Consider the following 19,785-nt stretch of genomic DNA (forward strand, 5'->3'; position numbering starts at 1 on the left):
CATTTTCAGTTGTCAGCTGGATAATTTCCGACGTCTCCAAGTCCCATATCCAAACTCAAACTTACCTTCCTTTAAGAAAGAATCGCCTCCTCCTGCTCCTAATATATCTGTGATTGACATTGTTATTGTTTAACACAATTCTTCCTCATTTTCACGTTCACTCAGCTCTTTATTCTCAATTTACGTGTTTTTACTTCTCTGCATTTTCACTTCTATCATCTTAAGTCACTCTTGGGCTATTGCAAATGTCAAAGAAACTCATCTCCAATGCAAATACTCTCCTAAACCAGGCCACTCTTCACACAGATGCAGAATTAATACTCTTGAATGGTGACTCCTGATCCTGCAAATGATCAGAAGCCCTTCATTGACTTTTAGGGCATCATTAAGGGCTTTCCAAGTTCTTCCCCAAGTTGAATTTCTGATTTGTATTCTCCCACAAACTCTGTGTTCTTGTTCCTCAGATGTGTTCTGGGTGTTATAAATGTCAGTTTTCGGTCATATCATTGTTTTAGCGTGACTTGTAATCTGTGGTTGATAGTGGATGCAATGTGCCAGGTAAAAGGAACTAAGGTAAACAGGCCTACTTTGTGAACTTTTCTGTTTAAGGAAGTAAGGTCATGTTTACTATATTCTGTTTACACTATTACTGCAGAAGTCAGAAAGTATAACGTCCTCTGACATCCTGGTTCCTCTGGCATCTCCCTTGTGTTTTGGTTTCCCTAGCAACTTCTATTTCTTTTTGTTTTCTTTTCTTTATTTTAGAGAGAGAGTGTGTGTGTGTGCGTGCACAAGCACTGGGGGGAGGCAGAGGGAGAGAGAATCTTCTTTTTTTAATTTTTTTATGTTTTTTTTGGGGGGGGAGGGGCAGAGAGATAGGGAGACAGAGAATCTGAAGCAGGTTCCAGGCTCTGAGCTGTCAGCACAGAGCCCAACCCAGGGATCTAACTCATGAACTGTAAGATCATGACCTGAGCCTAAGTTGGATGCTTAACCGACTGAGCCACCCAGGGACCCCAAGAGAGAGAGAGTCTTAAGCAGGCTCCATGCTCAGTGTGGAGCCCAACACAGGATCTTATAATCCTGGGATTTTGACCTAAGCCAAAATCAAGAGTCAGATAGATACTCAACCAACTGAGCCACCCAGGTGCCCCTCCCTAGCAACTTCTTCTTAAATAAGGCTAGAGGGGGGTGCCAGCATGGCTCAGTAAGTTAAGCAGCCGGTGGACTCTTGATTTCAGCTCAGGTCATGACCTCAGGGTTTGTGGGTTCGAGCCCTGCATTGGGCTCTGTGCTGACAGTGCAGAGCCTGCTTGGAATTCTCTCTCTCCCGTCTCTCTTTCTGCTCCTACACCACTTGCTCTCTTTCTCAAAATAAATAAATAAACTTAATTAAAATAAAAAATAAGGCCTGAGAGATGGAGTTATTTCCATTGCAGCCCCCTGCTAATATATAGGATCCTATTGACGCAGTGGTAAAGACTAGAGGCCGTGAGTGGAAAGGTCATCGGAATGGAAGCCTTTCAGGATTCTATGTTCTTTCAGTCTTCCAGTGAGCTTGTGCTCTCTCATTGGGACCTTCACAAGTGCTTCCCAGTTCTCCCGCCCTCTTAGGTAAGATAGGAAGTCTAGACCTTTTTTTTTATTTAAAAAAAATATTTTTTTTAATGTTTATTCTTGAGGGAGAGAGAAAATGGAGGAGGGGCAGAGAGAGGGGGAGACACAGAATCTGAAGCAGGCTCCAGGCTCTGAGCTGTCAGCCTGATGCGGGGCTTGAACTCATGAGCCATGAGATCATGACCTGAAGTCAGACACTGAACCAACTGAGCCACCCAGGTGCTCCACAGACCATTTTAAGAAAAATAGACACATGTCAAAATGGCTTCTTTTCCCCTCCCCACGGGAAGGAAACAGAGGGGATTTTTACAGTCTTCACTGTGGGAATTTGGTAGGGCTTCTGGAGATAACACTTTGGAGATGCCCTTTAGACTCATCCCCAGGGAGTTCTTATCTCTCAAGCTTTTCCACAATAAGCCTCCAGCAATTTCTTAATTACAGGTTAAGTTTCCCTCACCCAGGGCTGGCTGGCTCCATTAGTGGTTCCTGCTCCTGTGGTTTTGCTGCACTAAATTCTGATTCTCTGTATCTGCCTTTCTGTCTCCAGTGGTTTTCCCTGTGATGTCGACTCTAATTCTCTGCTAGATCTAAGAAGAGTTTTTAATTTTTATTTTGTCTGGCTTTTTTGTTGTTGTGAAGATGAGACTGTGCTTCCTAAGCTTCTCACATGCTACAGTGGAAACCAGAAGTATCCTCTTACTCATTTTTTTTTTTAAGAATGAACTTTTGCCACTCTAAACTGTTTTCTTTGCCTATTATAATCTATCTCCATTATATTCTTTAACATGTTAATAAAATGACATGTCTTCTGTAAAGTCTATTCTGAGTCTCCCAATTTAAGCCATCTTTTACCAGTTGAACTACATGGCATTTACAACCTACATCAACATTTAGTATTATAGGCTCACAATAAACCCAGTGAGCTGTTTTATTATTATTATAATTATAATTATAATAATAATTATTATTATCATCATCATCATCCTACCTGATAGATGATGAATATGAGACATAGTGGGAATTCAGTGATTTTCCCAAAGTCACAAGGCTTGCAAGTATCAGAGTTTGGATTTGAACCCAGATAGTCTGACCCAGAATTTGTCTTCTGAATACTACCTGCTGCTAGCTTTTTTGTTGTTGTTAGATTCTTTCGGGTGTGTTTCATATTTTCCCAGCTATAACTTGTCCATATCCTTAACATCCAAATACAGGACTTGGTGCCTTCTCTGTAGTAGTTATCCAATCAATAACTTGGGATGGGTTATCTTTCTTGTACTACTAGAATCATCTTTATAGCCATTTTCTGAATTTCCCAGGAGAGTAGCACTAATTTGCACCTTTGGCCTAAGCACTTTACATGTAGTGTATCACATATAAACCCCATGAGGTCAAGTATCTACTTACTATAATAATCTCTTTTTGCTTCTCAGTCTGAGAGAATTTACATAGGTTGCCCAAGGTCACATACCTAATAAGCGGTGTAGTCAGGATTTGAATGGAAACCTTCAGCTAAAGTGCCTGCAAGCTTAACCATTGGACAACACCGCCTACAGTTTCTGCTCATTACATATTCATTAAAATAACCGACAATACTGTTTTCTGTTTCAATGAAAATAAATCTTCCTCTGTTCTCATATGCTTTTCATGCTCTTTCGGGTAAAATGGCTCTGAAATCGAAAAATGGCAAAACTCATACCATTTCTCAATTACCTAAAGGGATTATATTATGCCTTATTAATTCTGCCTTTCTACATGACTAGGAAACAAGTTTTCTTTTTAATCTCAATTTGGCAAATAAAATCAAGTTACATAAATGCTATTAAGCAAATGCACGTTTCTAAAGGCATCTTGACAAGACCATGATATATAAAGAGGTTCTTCAGGGTTCTTTCATTATGAACATTAAGAGATTCAGAATCCTTTGTCTCTACCTCGGCTTATAGGAAGTGCCAACTAATTCGATTCATATAGCACCTTCATGTGATTGAGGTATTCTTGCTGCTGAGCAAATTAAAAGCTTTCACCATAAGATGGATATATCCCATTTTGGCGTGTCTCAACTATAAGCTTCATTTTTATATCAGATCAGTGATTACTTGAGAGGGGACAGTTTATAGAACCAAAATTAGGTGAATGGTATTAAAATGCTACATCCCTGTGAAAAGTATTTTTTTTAAATAGGTGATAATTACTCTCAACAGAGAGTGATGCCTGAAAAATAAACTGTTAGAAAAGGTAGAAATAAAGAAATGCCAAATCTATTCATTATACAGCTTTTCAAAAAGCAAATCGAAATGATATATTGAAAGACATTTTCATCAAATACCACGAAAAAATTTCATTTGACTCTAGAGTCACAGTATCTGTGGTTGCCGTTTTGACAACTTCAAGGAAATTTTGTTCTCTCTCTGAGCATGTTTACATTTCATAGCCTTTAAAACTTGCAGACGAAAAGAGATTGAGGGCATTTCAACAGATAATCATTGTATCCCCTCTGTTGTAGATTGAGGGACAGGCAGAAATTATATAGGATATGGAATCAAGCTAAGTAAGTCTAACTCTGAACAAGGGAGCATTTGCTGTTTTGAAAGAGAGGCATACTGCATCACATTTTAAAAAACCATTAGGCAGCTTTATTTCATGAGCAAGAAAAAAAAAGACTAAAATTGCCTACAATTTAAAGCTGGAAGTGAATTCAGATCACTTGAAGTGGGAAATTGTCTTTTATGATGTGACCCTAGTACAAGTGAGTATGATTCTTCTGAGGGCACTGGAGCTGAAAAAAATATGGTATTAACTGTCTTTTTATAAAAGAAATGTCAAATTTATTACCTTATGACATAATAACCTGATGAAACATTTTCAAAGACTCAAGATTGTAGCTAATAACATCTAAAAGGCAAATTGGAGTCTTTACTCCATGCCAACCCCAAAGTGAGAAAGAATGGCCATGAAGCACACTGATAGATTCTGAAGGTGGCGAATATATTTATTTTGGCACTCTAACGTCAAATAACAATGGTATTCCGAACAAAGTGATGCTGAATTTACACTATTTCACACTAAGTGGCCCCAGTTTTTTAAAATGTGTGTAATTCTTTAGAGTTTTTAAGGTAAAAATTGCATATTAATGAGAAACTTCCATCCAGTGCCTGATTTTAACTAATTAAGATCTGACATATAAAATCTGTACACTAGGAATCTTAAGAACTTGTAATCCTAAAACCTGTACAAGCAAAATTGAAATATTACACTGAAATGTAAAGAAAATGTCAGGAGGCTGAGTGTAGAGAGAGGTAACATTCAGACATGGATAATAAATGCCCACATTCCAGAGTACTACATCTGGCAGTATTTAACTCCAGTTTTACAAACCTAAGTGAACACTTTCTGATACAATATGCCAGAATTAAGTAACTTTTAAAATGGCCAGCAGAAAGCTGTAAAACTGTCTCAAACCAACAATCAAAAAATTCTGCTTCCATAGAAGTGTAGTTCATGAATGTTGGGAAAAGTAAGCATTGGGGAAAATAAATGTAGTATAGGAAACGAAGGTGGTTGATCATTCCAGAGTCACATATAGATAAAGTCAAGTGGTTCAATGATTTACCATTAAATCCTAAATATGTTGTGGCAGTTGAGACTTTTAAGCTTTATTATCTGCTTTAACAAATTCGGAACTTTGTGTGGGAAGCTAGATTGACCTTCCCCAAGGATTTTGCTACATATATAAATAGGTGGCTCTCAATGGAGCAACTGAAAGTTTATAAATGTTTGAAAGTGGGTCTAGTCTGAGTGTGCTAGATAAAAAATGAGTCTATTTCTGAAAATATAATTCAATGTAAGCTTTTATAACTTTGTGATACAGTACATAGTTCCTGGATAATTCATATATTTCTATTAATAATTTCAAGAGGCTAAGCAACTTTTCACCTTTATGATTCTGAAGAAAAAATACGGCATTGCAACACATCCATTCCCCTTACAAAACCAAGCTTGGATATGCTAGAGTTCTAGAATTAAAAATCCACAATGACTATATTTGCAATGGTTGCTTCTAAATTGCCAGGCATAGTTTTGTGTTCTTAAATTTTAAGATGGATAAATGTTCACATTTGCATGCATTAATACATCAGCCAGGAACTAACTTTGGTAATTTTTGTGTTTGACTGCAGGATTTTATTAGACCAAATTGAATATGCAAATTAGACGAGGCTAGGTGGAGTAGACTTTGAAAACTCACCCAGAGTCCCCTAACTAATAATCGGAATTGCTGCCTTTGATGCTGAGTCTTACATAACACTGTTTGTCTTGTGCTGAAATAAATATACTGCAGTGAATGGATGGATTATTATCATCCCCAGTGAATTTACTTTTTTTTTTTTACATTAAGTACGTATGTATGATACAGCCCTAAATGCAAACATTACATTGTTCTACATTCCTTTCAATGGCGTCATATCTTTACCAAACTGGTTTTCAGTAGTTACTATGATAAAAGTAAGTACTTGGGAAAATAAGAGTGAGATAGGAAATAAAGGTGGTGATGTTCACTTTGATTTCAAGGTTTGAGAGTTCAGGCCATGCCTAATAAGTACGCTCTCCAGGGGCAAGTGATTGTAGTTATTTAGGAATGATTTTTTTTTTCAATCTGTGTGTATTAGTCTTTCAAATGCCTGCAGTGTTGTTAGAATATTAACAAGTATTAAGTAGTTTGGACTTACTTACTTAATAAACAAAACCAAAATATTGCTTCCCACCTGGGGTGCCATGAAAAAATTACTGAGACCCTGAGAATGCTGTGACCAGAGTTACATGAGGAGCCCATAGGCAGTGACAAAGGATGGAGAATTTGGGTAGACTGCATTCGGGTTGCCATGCAAACGTAAAACCTACCTTTTAAAAATAAATATCACATGATTAAAATTATTCAAAAGAGACATCTGAGTTAGTGAAAGGTTAATGCATTTATGCAATTAAAGGAAGAAATTTACCATAATACAAGGTTTTAAACCAGAATTCCTAATTTTTAAAACAGATTAAATTTGTGCCCATGAACACAATCATTTCTTTTTCCATTGCTCTATTTGATTTTCAACATCAGGTTAGCAGTAAAGCATGGAAAGATATATATTTAAAGTCCGAGTTATACATGATTTGCTTTTGAGATAGAAGTATATTAGTTCTCATATGTATGTCATACTAATTAAGAGCTGAGCTATGAAATGCAGTTTTATACAAACATACTTAAAGGTAATTTGCCTTATTTGGAATTAGGTCAGGGCTATTTCTTCATACCCAAAATAGGATGAGTAGATTCCATGATATGCTTTAAGTATATAAGTAAAGTTATAATTGAGCTAGTTGGGCTATTCTGTATTATCCTTATTCAGGATAATGTTGTAAAATTTGTCTGATATTGTATTCCAGATGCATTGGGAATCTTAAGGGTGTAAAAGGCAATAAAATGAGGGAACATTTAGATGTTCTTATTTAATCAAAGATAGCATAGATTTAAAGAATGGATGTTCTTAATGAATAAGCCATAGTTTTTAGTAGATTTGACAGACGGAGTCTAGGTGTATCTAGGCTGTGGATGCCATGTGTATGTTTTCATTTTCCAAATAAGAAAACAAACATATGACATCTTTGGAAAGAAATAGCAAAGAATACCTTTCTGTGGCTGCACTAAAAATTGTGTACAATTTTCCTAATCCAATATTTGTTAGTACATGTGTTTCATAAAACAGTGAGGATAGAAAACAGTTCACTCATGTAAGCCAGGAAAATTTTCAACTTGTTTCCACCACTATTTTATATTGAGGAAAATCTTGCAGCAATAATTCACATGTCATGTTCCTTGGTTATTTTTCTTGATTTTTTTTATTTTTCCAGACTTTATGAAGCGTTCTAAGTGAAGAAAATATTTTCAGTAAGGAACTTAAAAAAAAATAGATGCAAGTTTCTTCCAGTGTCCAGTCTGGCATTTAAGGAGTTTGGAAGTCATTATTCCCTTCTTCCTAATAAGAAAAAAAATAATAAAAAAGCTGAATGAACTAAAATCAACAACTTTTTTTTAGATTTATTAGAAAATTGAGGTCTCAAGGCAAACCACAATCCCCAGCTTGGAGATGAGAAGGTGGAAACAGAAAATCACAACTTACTGGAGGAGACACCCATGAACTGAAACCTCTACAGGAGTCAGTATGGGGCAAGAAATCCTAAACTGTAACCAATGGATTGCTGCAGTCTCAATGTGGATAAGTTGGAGAGATAGTCCAGGGGGATTCAGTGTTAGGGAGCCCCCACACTTTTCTCAGTTTTGACTTCAGGCGTCTTGTTAGTTTCTCACAGTGAGGATAAGAGGAAAGTCCTTTCTACTTTCAGAATGTTGAGGGGAAAAATAGCCATTCTGAAAATTTCCCAGAGCATTCTGTACTTCATAACAAAATCTACCTTCAAGAGAAGCTATTTTACCAGCACCTAACTGACCTCAGGGAAGAAATACCCAATAATGTTTAAGAGATGGGAGAGATTACTGGGAAATTCTGTTGTTTCTTGTACTGTTCATGAAGTGGCATAGTGATATTTTAAAGAGAACTTGGGTTAATTGTAATGTATATTGCAAACTCACTCTCAACTACTAGAAAAAGTTTAAAAAGGTTATAAACAATTGGTAGGAATAAGAGATGATAAAAAATGAAATCATATGCTCAATTAAATTCAGAGAAGACCAAAAAAGAGTGAACAACAACAAAAGAACAATAGCAGTGATTCGCAAATAATAAACAAATAAGGTAAATGTTAATTCCAACTATCTCAATAATCAGCTTAAATGTTGCTGATCTATATTCACCAGTTAAAAGACTGAGACAGAGAAGATGAAGCCAAAACAAAACTAAAGAACCACATATCATCAGTAGGAAATCCACTTGCAGTATAAATACATAGGTAAATTAAAGGTGAAGAATGGGGGAAAATGAAAGAATGGAAAAAGGTGTAGTATGTCAACATTAATAAAGAGAAAGTAGCAGTGGCCACATTAATTTCAGACAAAGAAGACTTCAGAGGAAGGAGAATTATCAGGGATAAAGGTGGGGATTACAAAATGATAAAAAGGTCATTACTCTAAGAAGACAAAACACCCTTCATGGTGTAAGCACGTGACATCAGACCTTCAAAACACACACAAAAAACCCTAATAGCACTGCAAGGAGAAATAGATGACTCCACTATTATAGATGGAGACTTCAACATCCCTCTGTCAGTAAATGGGCTACCAAGCAGAAATCAGTAAGGACTTGTTAAACTGAACCACACCATCAATCAACCAGATATTTTTGCATCTATAGAATACTTCATCCAACAATAGCAGAATATACATTCTACTCAAGTTCACATGAAACATTCACCAAGATAGACCACATTTGGGCCATAAAACACACTTAACAAACTTAAATCCTAAACGTGTGCTCTCAGACCACACTGGAATTAAGGTAGAAATCAATAACAGAAATATAACTGGAAAATTCCGTGATACTTGAAGAATAAACAAGTAGACTTCTAAATAACATGAGTCAAAGAAAAACATCTCAAGAGAAATTTTGAAATATTTTGAATTAAATAAAAAAGCAAATACAACTTATACAAATGTGTGGGACCCAGTGAAAGTGGTGTATAGAGGGAAATTTTTAGCATTGAATGCATATATTAGAAGAAAGATATAAAAATCAATAATCTGTACTTAGGAAACTAGGAAAATAAGAGTAATTTAAATCCAAAGTAAGCAGAAGAAAAGAAGTAGTAAAAATTAAAGTAGAAATTAATAAAGCTGAAATCAGGAAATCACAAAATAATCCAGTTAAGAAATGAGCAGAAGATATGAATAGACATTTTTCCAAAGAAGACATCCAGATGGCTAGCAGACACATAAAAAATGCTCCACATCACTCATTAATAGGGAAATACAAATCAAAATTACAATGTGATACCACCTCATACCTGTCAGATTGACTAGAATTAACAGCACAGGAAACAACAGTTGTTTTGCAAGGATGTGGAGAAAGGGGAACCCTCTTAAACTGTTGGTGGACATGCAAACTGGTGCTGCCCCTCTGGAAAACAGTATGGAGGTTCCTCAGTTACAAATAGAACTACCCTATGATCCAGCAATTGTACTACTAGGTATTTATCCAAAGGAACAAAAATATTGATTCGAAGGGGCACATGCACCGTGATGTTTATAGCAGAATTATGAACAGTAGTCAAATATGGAAGGAGCTCAAATGTCCATCAACTGTTGAATGGATAAAGAAGTTGTGTGTGTATATACATACATTTATATATATATAACAATATTACTCAGCCATGAAAAGAATGAAATCTTGCCATTTGCAATGATGTGGATGGAGCTAGAGTGTATTATGCTAAGCAAAATAACTCAGAGAAAGACAAATATCATATGATTCACCCAAGTGGAATTTAAGAAATGAAAGAGATGAGCACAGGGGGAAAAAGAGAGAGAGGCAAACCATAGAATAGATTGCTAACTATAGAGAACAAACTGAGGGGTACAGGTGTGGAGGTGAGTGAGAGGATAGATTAAATGGGTGATGAGTATTAAGGAGGGCACTTGTGATGAGCACTTGGTGTTATATGTAAGTGATGAATCACTAAATCCTACTCCTGAAACTAATATTGCACTATATGTTAACTAACTAGAATTTAAATTAAATCTTGAAATTTAAAATAAAATAAAATAACATAAAATCATAGAGAAAATCAAAGCCAAAAGCTAGTTATTTGAAAAGATTAATAAAATTGAAGAGCTTCTTGCCATACAAACTAAAAATAAATTTTAAAAAATTTGTAATTATCAGAAATAAAAGGTAAACCATCATTACCTACCCATGGGCACTAAAAGGATAATAGAGAAATATTATGTACAACTGTATGCCCACAAATCTGATAATCTAAGTAGATAAATTCCTTCAAAGACACAATCTACCAAATTCACATGAGAAATAGATAATCTGATACAAGCCTGTATCTAATAAAAAATTACATACATAATTAAAAATCTTCCAAATCAGAAAGTACTAGACTTAAATGGATTCACTGGTGAATTCTCCCAAACATTTGAAGAAGAAATTATACCACCTATATATATTCCGGAAAATACAAACAAAGGGAACATTTCTGACCTTATTCTATGAGACTGGCATTTCACATCAAAAACAAAGTCCTTACAAGAAAGGAGAACTAAAAATCAACATCTCTCATTAACACAGATGCAAAAATTCTCCACAAAATATTAGCAAATCAAATCTAATGAAAACATATATATGCAGCACAACCAAGTGGGAATTATTCCAAGTATGTCAGCCTGGTTTAATATTTGAAATGCAATTAGTTTAATCCTTTACATCAACAGAGTAAAGCAGAAAAATGTAATGGTCATATCAATAAATGCAGAAAAAAGCATTTGACCAAATCCAACATTCATTTGTGATAAAATACCTCAATAAACTAAGAATTAAGGTGAACGCACCTAACTTGATAAAGAATATCTTCAGTGCTTGCTTCTGCAGCAGAGTAAAATTTAAATGAAACAGAGAAGATTAGCATGGTCCCTACATAAAGATGACACATGAATTCATGTATATATATATATTCCATATTTTTATGGTGACTATCATTGATAATACCATATTATATATTTGAAATTTGCTACGAGAGTATATCTTAAGTATTCACAAACACACACACACACACACACACACACACAATAAATATGTTTAGTGATGGATGGATGTGTGAATTAACTCAGTTGTCAGAATCCTTTCACAGTGTGTATGTGTATCAAAATATCATGTACATTTTAAATATATTTCAATTGTGTAGTCAGCAAGGCAGTATGGTACTGGCACAAAAACAGACACATAGATCAATGGAACAGAATAGAAAGTCCAGAAATGAACCTACAACTATATGGTCAACTCATTTTCACCAAAGCAGAAAAGAATATCCAATGGAAAAGAGACACTCTCTTCAGCCATTGGTGTTGGGAATACTGGATGGCAACATGCAGAAGAATGAAACTGGACCACTTTCTTACACCATATGCAAAAATAAATTCAAAATGGATGAAAGACCTAAAAGTGAGACAGAAAACAATCAAAATCCTAGAGGAGAACACAGGCAACAACCTCTTTGACCTCAGCTGCAGCAACTTCTTACTAGACATGACACTGAATTCAGAGGAAACAAAAGCAAAAAATGAACTGAGACTTCATCAAGATAAAAAGCTTCTGCACAGCAAAGGAAACAATCAACAAAACTAAAAGGCAGCCTATGGAATGGGAGAAGATATTTGCAAATGACATATCTAATAAATGATTAGTATCCAAAATCTATAAAGAACTTATCAAACTCAACAACCAAAAAATAAACAACCCAGTTAAGAAATGTGCAGAAGATATGAACAGACATTTTTCTAAAGAAGACATCCAGATGGCTAAGAGGCACATGAAAACACGCTCAACATAACTCATCATCAGGGAAATACAAACCAAAACCACAATGAGATATCACCACACACCTGTCAGATTGGCTAAAATTAAGAACACAAGAAACAATAGGTTTTGGCCAGGATGTGGAGAAAGGGGAACCCTCTTGCACTGTTGGTGGGAATGAAAACTGGTGCAATCATTCTGGAGGTAGGGAGGTTCCTCAAAAAACTAAAATAGAACTATGCTATGATCCAGCAATTGCACTATTAGGTATTGCCCAGGGGATACAAAATACAGATTCAAAGGGGTACCCGCACCCCAGTGTTTACAGCAGCAGCAATATCAACAATAACCAAACTATGGAGAGAGCCCAGACGTCCATCAATTCATGAATGGAAAAGGAATATGTGGTATGTGTGTACACACACACACACACATACACACACAGAATGGGATATTACTCAGCCATCAAAAAGAATGAAATCTTGCCATTTTCAATGACATGGATGGAGCTAGATTATATTATGCTAAGCAAAGTAAGTCAATCAAAGAAAGACAAATACCATATGGTTTCACTCACCAAGAATATCTAAATAAATAGGAATACATTCCATGTTCATGGATAGGAAGAATGGATATTTTGAAGATATCCATTCTTCCTGATTTGATGTATACGTATAATGTAATTCCAATCAAAACTCTAGCACACAATTTTGTGAATATCAATAAACTTACTTTAAAGTTTACATGGAGAGACAAAAGACCCAAAAAAAACCAACACACTATTGGAGTATAAAAACAAAGTTGGAGGAGTTATAATACCTTATTTCAAGACTTACCATAGGCTATAGTAATCAAGACAGCGTGATATTAGCAAAATGATAGACAAATAGATAAAAGATATGGAACAGAGAGCTCAGAAATAGATCTACACAAATAGGATCATTTGATATTTGACAAAGGAACAAAGGTAATTCAATAGAGAAAGTATTGTCTTTTCAACAAATGGTGTTGAAACAACCGAACATCCATATGCCAAAAAAAAAATCTTGACACAGAACTTAAAATTTTCATGAAAATTAACCAAGGTGGATTATAAACCTAAAAGTAAAATGTAAAACTATAAAACTCCTAAAAGACAAAATTGGAGAATATTTAGGTGTCTTTGGGTTTGGTGATGATTTTTCAGATGCATTACCACAGTTGTGAATGAAAAAGAGTTTGTGAGTTGGACTTCATTAAAAGTAAAATTTCTTTGGGCACGTGGGTGACTCAGTCGGTTGAACATCCAACTCTTGCTTTTGGCTTAGGTCATGATCCCAGAGTCGTGGGATCAAGCCTTATGTCAGGCTCTGCAAGGAGCATGGAGCCTCCTTAGGATTCTTTCTCTCACTCCCTCTACCCCTTTCCCCTGCTCACATGCACTCTTTCTCTCTCTATCAAAATTAGAAAAAAAATAAATGAAAACTTCTGGTCTGTATAAGACACTATTAAGAAAAATAAAAGATAAGACAGCAACTGGGAGAAAATTTGCAAACACATATCTGAGAAAGCACTGTGCCCAAAATATAAAAAGAATGCTTAAACATAACAATAAAAAAAACAACCCCAATAAAGCATAGACTAAAGATCTGAGCACATACCTTATTGAAGAACATATACAAGTGGCAGAGAAGTATAACAAAAATGGTGACAAGATGTTATCAGGAAAATGCAAGTTGAAATGAAAATGAGATACCAGTGCATACCTATTACAGTAGCTGCAATCCAGAACACGGACAACACCAAATGATGATGAGGAGAAAGGGGAATGAGGACTCTCCTTCATTGCTCATGGGAGTGCAGAATGGTACCGCCAACTTTGGAAGACAAGTTGGCAGTTTTTTACAGAACTAAACATACTCTTACTATCGGATCCATTACTTGTGCTCCTTATTATATACACAAATGAATTGAAAACTTATGTTTACACAGAAATGTGCACACTGTTGCTCTCAGAGCTTTATTCATAATTGCTAAAGCTTAGAAGAAACCAAGATGTTTTTCATAGGTGAATGAATAAACAGTGGTATATCTATACAAAGGAATATTATTCAGTCTGTGATAAAAAGAAATGAGCTAGCAAGCCACAAGAAGATATGAAAGAACTTTAGATGCATATTGCTAAGTGAAAGAAGCTAACTGTAAAGGCTACATACTGTATAATTCCAACTATATGGCAGAATAAAAAGATGAAACAATGGATATACTTGAAAGATCAGTTGCCAGGTGTTTGGTGGGGAGAGAGGGAGGAAAAGATGAAGAGGTGGAACACAGGGGATTTTAGAGCAGAGAAACTATCCTGTACAATACTGTAATGGTGGATGCATGTCATTATAAATTTGTCAAAGTCCATGGAATACACAAGGGAAAGAATGGACCCTAATGTAAACTATGGACTTTACTTAATAATTATGCATCAATGTTGGCTCATTCATTAACTGTAACACATGTACTGCACTAATGCAAGGTGTTAATAATAGGTGAATTACATGTGGTAGGGAGGAGGAGGAGGAGGAGGGAGTATAGAGAACTCTGTGATTTCTTTCAACTTCCTTTAAGCTTAAAACTGCTCAAAAACATAAAGCCCATTATTATTACTTTTTGTTAATGGGCACAAGATCAAGCAATCCCTTAAGACTTTCATCTCTATTTAGGCCGTATGAGGACTACAACCAGGCTGTCTCATTTGCCACATATTTGTATTTACCAACAATCCATATGGTGAAATAATGTTCTCTATGAACATGAACAGGCAGAAACTCAGGGCATCAGTTGGTGCGAATGTGGTCACCTAACTCTCCTTTGCAATTCACTCTGGCTACTTCTATTTTTAACTCTATTCAAGGTTGTAATGCATGAGTGTTCCTTCCATTGAAGAATTCAGTGTTGGGGCAGATAAAGGTAACTAACATACTGATTCCTCAGAGGGTACTAAATTTACCTGACAACCAGCTCTTAAATAGGAATGCTTCATAAAAGAAGCCTCTTGTACTATTAACTCACAATTCATGGTTTGAAACCACGTATCTCAGTAACAATACTAAAATGTCACAGGAAAAAAGGAATACCTTTAATTGGAAAATATTTTAATAGCTTTGATTTAAAACTACAAATATTTAACCTAAGAAAAGGTGTATATATATATATATATATATATATATATATATATATATATAAAATGATATATAGGTTAAAAAACTATACATTATATATATATTATATATATATATAATGTATAGTTTTTTCATTATTTCATAGTAAAAGCCATGAAGGGAATAGCAGCTATGATGAATTATGACAATGATGTCTGTAGAAAAAAAGATCCATTGGTGTTTAAATGAAGAGATCTTTCACATACTGATGCAGTTGAGGAGAAAAGAAGTTATCACTAAGAAAAAAATAGTATGGTCACGTTTAGAATTATATATATATATGTGTATATATATATATATGTTTTTTACTGGTACTCCATTACATTCACTACTATTTGATCAGTGTGGGAATCAGAGCAACTGAAAATGAGATACAGTACCAATCAGCCTCTAATACCCTGTGTCCCTGCTCTACTCACAGCATACAAAATATTTTACTTACTTGAAACTGACAGGTTTGAGCAAATTAGAAGAAAAGGAATAGACCTTCAGAGTCAACAGAAATATCTGATCACTTAATTCAAGAGTCACCTATTGAGGTGAATTTTGTGAATCATATAATCGTAGTGACTTTCTTTTTCTTCTTTTTTGGTTCAAAAGAATTGAACCCTATTGTTATATGACTCCACAGAAAGAAAATGAGTTGTGTTTAATTGTGTGTGTGTGTGTGTGGGGGGGTGAAATTTGCACATGGTTTAAATATATTCTTCCTCATGCTATAACACATATCATTGTACTGATAGTGTTGTATTCATCTGTTTCAAGGTAGTGGCCAGCACTTTCTGTATGTCAACTCATCTGGCCCCAAAGAAGGATACACGGCAAGAATCACTACTTCCCAATACTTTCCAGCAAGCCTCGGAGTGTGTACTGTTCGGTTCTGGTTCTACATGGTTGATCCCAGGAATATGGGGATATTAAAGGTACAGAAGGAAGGGAGAGATTTCTGTTTCGCTGAAATATTCATAGAATGTGTTTCAACATTTTTTCCTTTTTAAATCACACAACACCAATGCTGATTCCATTAATCTCTCATTTCTTTCTGGAACAGTGGGACTTTGGCAAGCAGTCCTGTCATTCATCTTAATCTCATTCAAGATTTATCTCGTTCATGGCTGCCACCTGAACTCAATTATGGTGCATGCTATTTAAAAGATCATCTAGAGATAAAAGAGTATGGGCATATTGTGCATGCGTCCTCTACTAACAATTTAGATAGGGAAAATGAAGAACTGTGATGGGAGGGATAATGATAAAAAGAATTTTCTTCCCCAAACAAGGTAAAGGCAAAGACATTTAAGATCTTCAGCATATCTCAGCTTACCCTAAAAACAGTAGGCTTGCTCCCTTTTTGATTAATTTAAGACAAGAATCTGCCTCAAACACAAATGTCTTTGAAGAAGCAGGTTGCTACATTTTTAGTTCATCATATGAAATATCAGCAAGCTTTTCAATCAGCCAGAAGCAATTTTGAAATCTTGATTTCTAATTGAAAGATTATACATCAGAACACAGAACCTGGTGTTATTGCTTTGTAATTATACAACCACCTGTTGTCTGAATAAATATAATTGGAATCATTGACTTTATCTCAAACATTGTCCCTTGTAAACAATAGCAGTTGGTAAGTGATTCCTATCTTTCAGGCTGGGTATTTAAACTTTGTGTGCGCTCCCCCTTTTGATTCTTCCATTCACCTCATGAAGTAGAGTATTTTCCCCAATTTTACAATACAAAAACTAGCCATTGATAGAAAAGGGAGCTTTTCAAGTAAAAATATAGAGAATTTGTACTGATTCTACATGGATGTCTATTTTCCTAAAGAGAAACCAGTAAAAAACAACAGAGAGAGAGATTCATTATTAACAGTTCCAAAAGGTGAGTAAATGAAGATCTTGTGAGGATTTTGGATTTTTTTTCATTGTTTTTATATACAATGTATGAAAACTCAGTAGATTAGTCTATTGTTTATGTTAAAACGCTCTTTATTCAAACAGAGCATCCTTATTTCTTGTAGCTGTTCACCAGCTAGTTAGTACTACAGACTAAAAGTCCCCCCCCACCACCAAATTCATGTGTGAAATCCTAAGACAGCTATTTCCATTACCCATTGCTTTTAGCCATGTTTCTATAAATATGTAAACTTTGAAATGAAACATTGCCCTCAAGTCTTGATTTTTGAGACCTTGCTCTTGATGACTATTGTTTTTTCTAACCAGAGAGCGGCAGGTAAGTGTAGCAATGCGTTTATGCTCCAGGTAATCTTCAGACAGGTCTTCTGAGAAGAATAGGGGAAATTGTAAAGCCTGACATCTGCCTCTTGTAGAGAAATCACCCTCCCGTACTACAAATTGTTTTGATAGGGTTGACCATCATTGTAGGTTGCTTTTCCCACCTCGACAGCTGACTCAAGGCATAGCCTTCTCCAATAGCTGGTGCAGGTGATAGGAGGATTTGTCTTTCTTCTGTATTATAAGGCACAAGGTTGTAGGCTGGATTTGGGTTATTGGAGGCCATCTTTCCCAACGTGGGGAGAGATATTGAGAAAGAAGCTAATACAGAGAAGGACTCCGACTGAAGAAAGAGGAAGAAACAGAATGGTTTTTGCTCTGTTTAAATCCTGGATCCTACTGTGTCTGAGCCAATAAAATTCTCGTTTTGTTACTTGCTACTGAAAAGTCCTAAGTGTAACAGAAATCTAAGAGAAATTGTTTTCATGATGTATCCTTATGTCGCTGATGAACATAAGGATAAGTCTCACTTTCTCAACTATTGGTCTGGAAAATCTTTGTGTGTATATATATATGTGTGTGTGTATATATATATACACATATACATTTATATATTTATGTACGTATATGTATGTGGTTCTGAAGCACATGGTATAATTATGCTCGTCTGAAACTCTTTTTTTTTAAACATTTTTTAATGTTTATTTATTCTTGACAGAGAGAGAGAGAGACAGAACGTGAGTGGGGGAGGGACAGAGCCAGAGAGGGATACAGAATCTGAAGCAGGCTCCAGGCTCTGAGCTGTCAGCACAGAGCCTGATGCGGGGCTCAAACTCACGAGCCATAAGATCATGACCTGGGCCGAAGTCGGATGCTTAACCAACTGAGCCACTCAGGCACCCCTGAAACTATTTCTTAAGTTAATTACATAAATCCTTTAGAAAGGATATGGCAAAGAAAATACCTAAGGTGAAGATTTTTAGTAGAGAGCCTAGGAGGCAATACAAATAGCAAGGCACACCTAAGAGAGATTTAAAATTGTAGTTTTTGGTAGGATGCTTTCTGGTCCGCACAAATTTTATGTAATTGTATGAAGCGCTAGGCATCCCTAGCCCTTCTATGTTTTGTTCTGTATCCCAGAGAACTCCACTTCCCAAGCTCCTTTGCTCTCTGCTTTCCTGCATGGGTTTGGCCAGTGGAAGGCACTGGCCAAAGATCTGAGAGCAGGAAGACTAGACAGGCCTTTCTCCTCCCCCTATCCTATCCTCCCCCTCTTCCTCCTTTCTCCCTCCTCCCTTCCCCTCCTTTCTCATGTCCTTTGTCTAGGCTGAGTTTCTAACTGCATTGCATTTATGACCCAGACAAGCCCTCCCTCCACTAAGTGTGGCTGCCAGACTCCATCTTCTAAGCAACTCAGTTTCAGTGACTACCTCCCTTTGACTCTAGTGTTAGAAGTGAGACTATGTTCCTAGAATACTTCATGATTTCCTTGGTGATTTCTCACCTTTTCCATAAGCTTTGTGACCAGTTCTCTACATTAAGTTTTCTCTAATGAAATCCTGTCATTTGCAGCAACATGGATGGAACTGGAGGGTATTTTGCTAAGTAAAATAAGGCAGTCGGAGAAAGATATCATATGTTTTCCCTCACATGTGGAGCTTGGGAAACTTAACAGAAGACCATGGGGGAAGGGAAGAGGAAAAATAGTTTCAAACAGAGAGGGAGACAAACCATAAGAGACTCTTAAATACAAAGAGCAAACTGAGGGTTGGGGGGTGGGGGGCGGGGAGAGGGGAAAATGGGTGATGGGCATTAAGGAGGGCACTTGTTGGGATGAGAACTGGGTGTTGTATGTAAGCGATGTATCACAGGAATTTACCCTCAAACCAAGAGCATAGTGTATACACTGTATGTTAGCTAACGTGACAATAAATTATATTAAAAAAATTAATAATAAAATTTTAGAGTGTCAAAATAAAGAAGAAATAGATTAGATTAGTTTATATTTTCTAGTTTGGCCCTATCTGGTATAAGTGCCCGCCCCAAAGAAAACACAAATCTTTTGAAAATATTAACTTGTAACATAATGAAAAAATTTGACTGAAGCCCAGTCAGTTTAAATTTGTCCTCCTTATATTAACTTATTAAAAACTTGCCCTTCAGCTGGGGAAGACAGAAAACACAGTTTTAAAAAAATGCAAATATGAAAACCTCAATTTGTGATACAATACT

General features: G+C 35.9%; 1 protein-coding gene and 1 non-coding gene across 2 annotated transcripts in view; both read left to right on the forward strand.

The window, feature by feature from the left end:
• Positions 1-19,785, forward strand: part of MALRD1 (MAM and LDL receptor class A domain containing 1) — a 792,972-nt gene that overhangs the window by 577,272 nt on the left and 195,915 nt on the right. The window contains exon 33 of the mRNA XM_043564232.1: positions 16,088-16,245. Coding sequence (XP_043420167.1) covers positions 16,088-16,245 — 158 coding nt within the window. The remainder of the gene's footprint in view (positions 1-16,087; positions 16,246-19,785) is intronic.
• Positions 11,196-11,301, forward strand: LOC122474126. The gene has a single exon (XR_006294817.1). It is a non-coding gene; the product is annotated as a U6 spliceosomal RNA (small nuclear RNA).

This window comes from Prionailurus bengalensis, chromosome B4 (genome assembly GCF_016509475.1).
Source record: "Prionailurus bengalensis isolate Pbe53 chromosome B4, Fcat_Pben_1.1_paternal_pri, whole genome shotgun sequence".
In the NCBI taxonomy this organism is placed as follows: domain Eukaryota; kingdom Metazoa; phylum Chordata; class Mammalia; order Carnivora; family Felidae; genus Prionailurus; species Prionailurus bengalensis.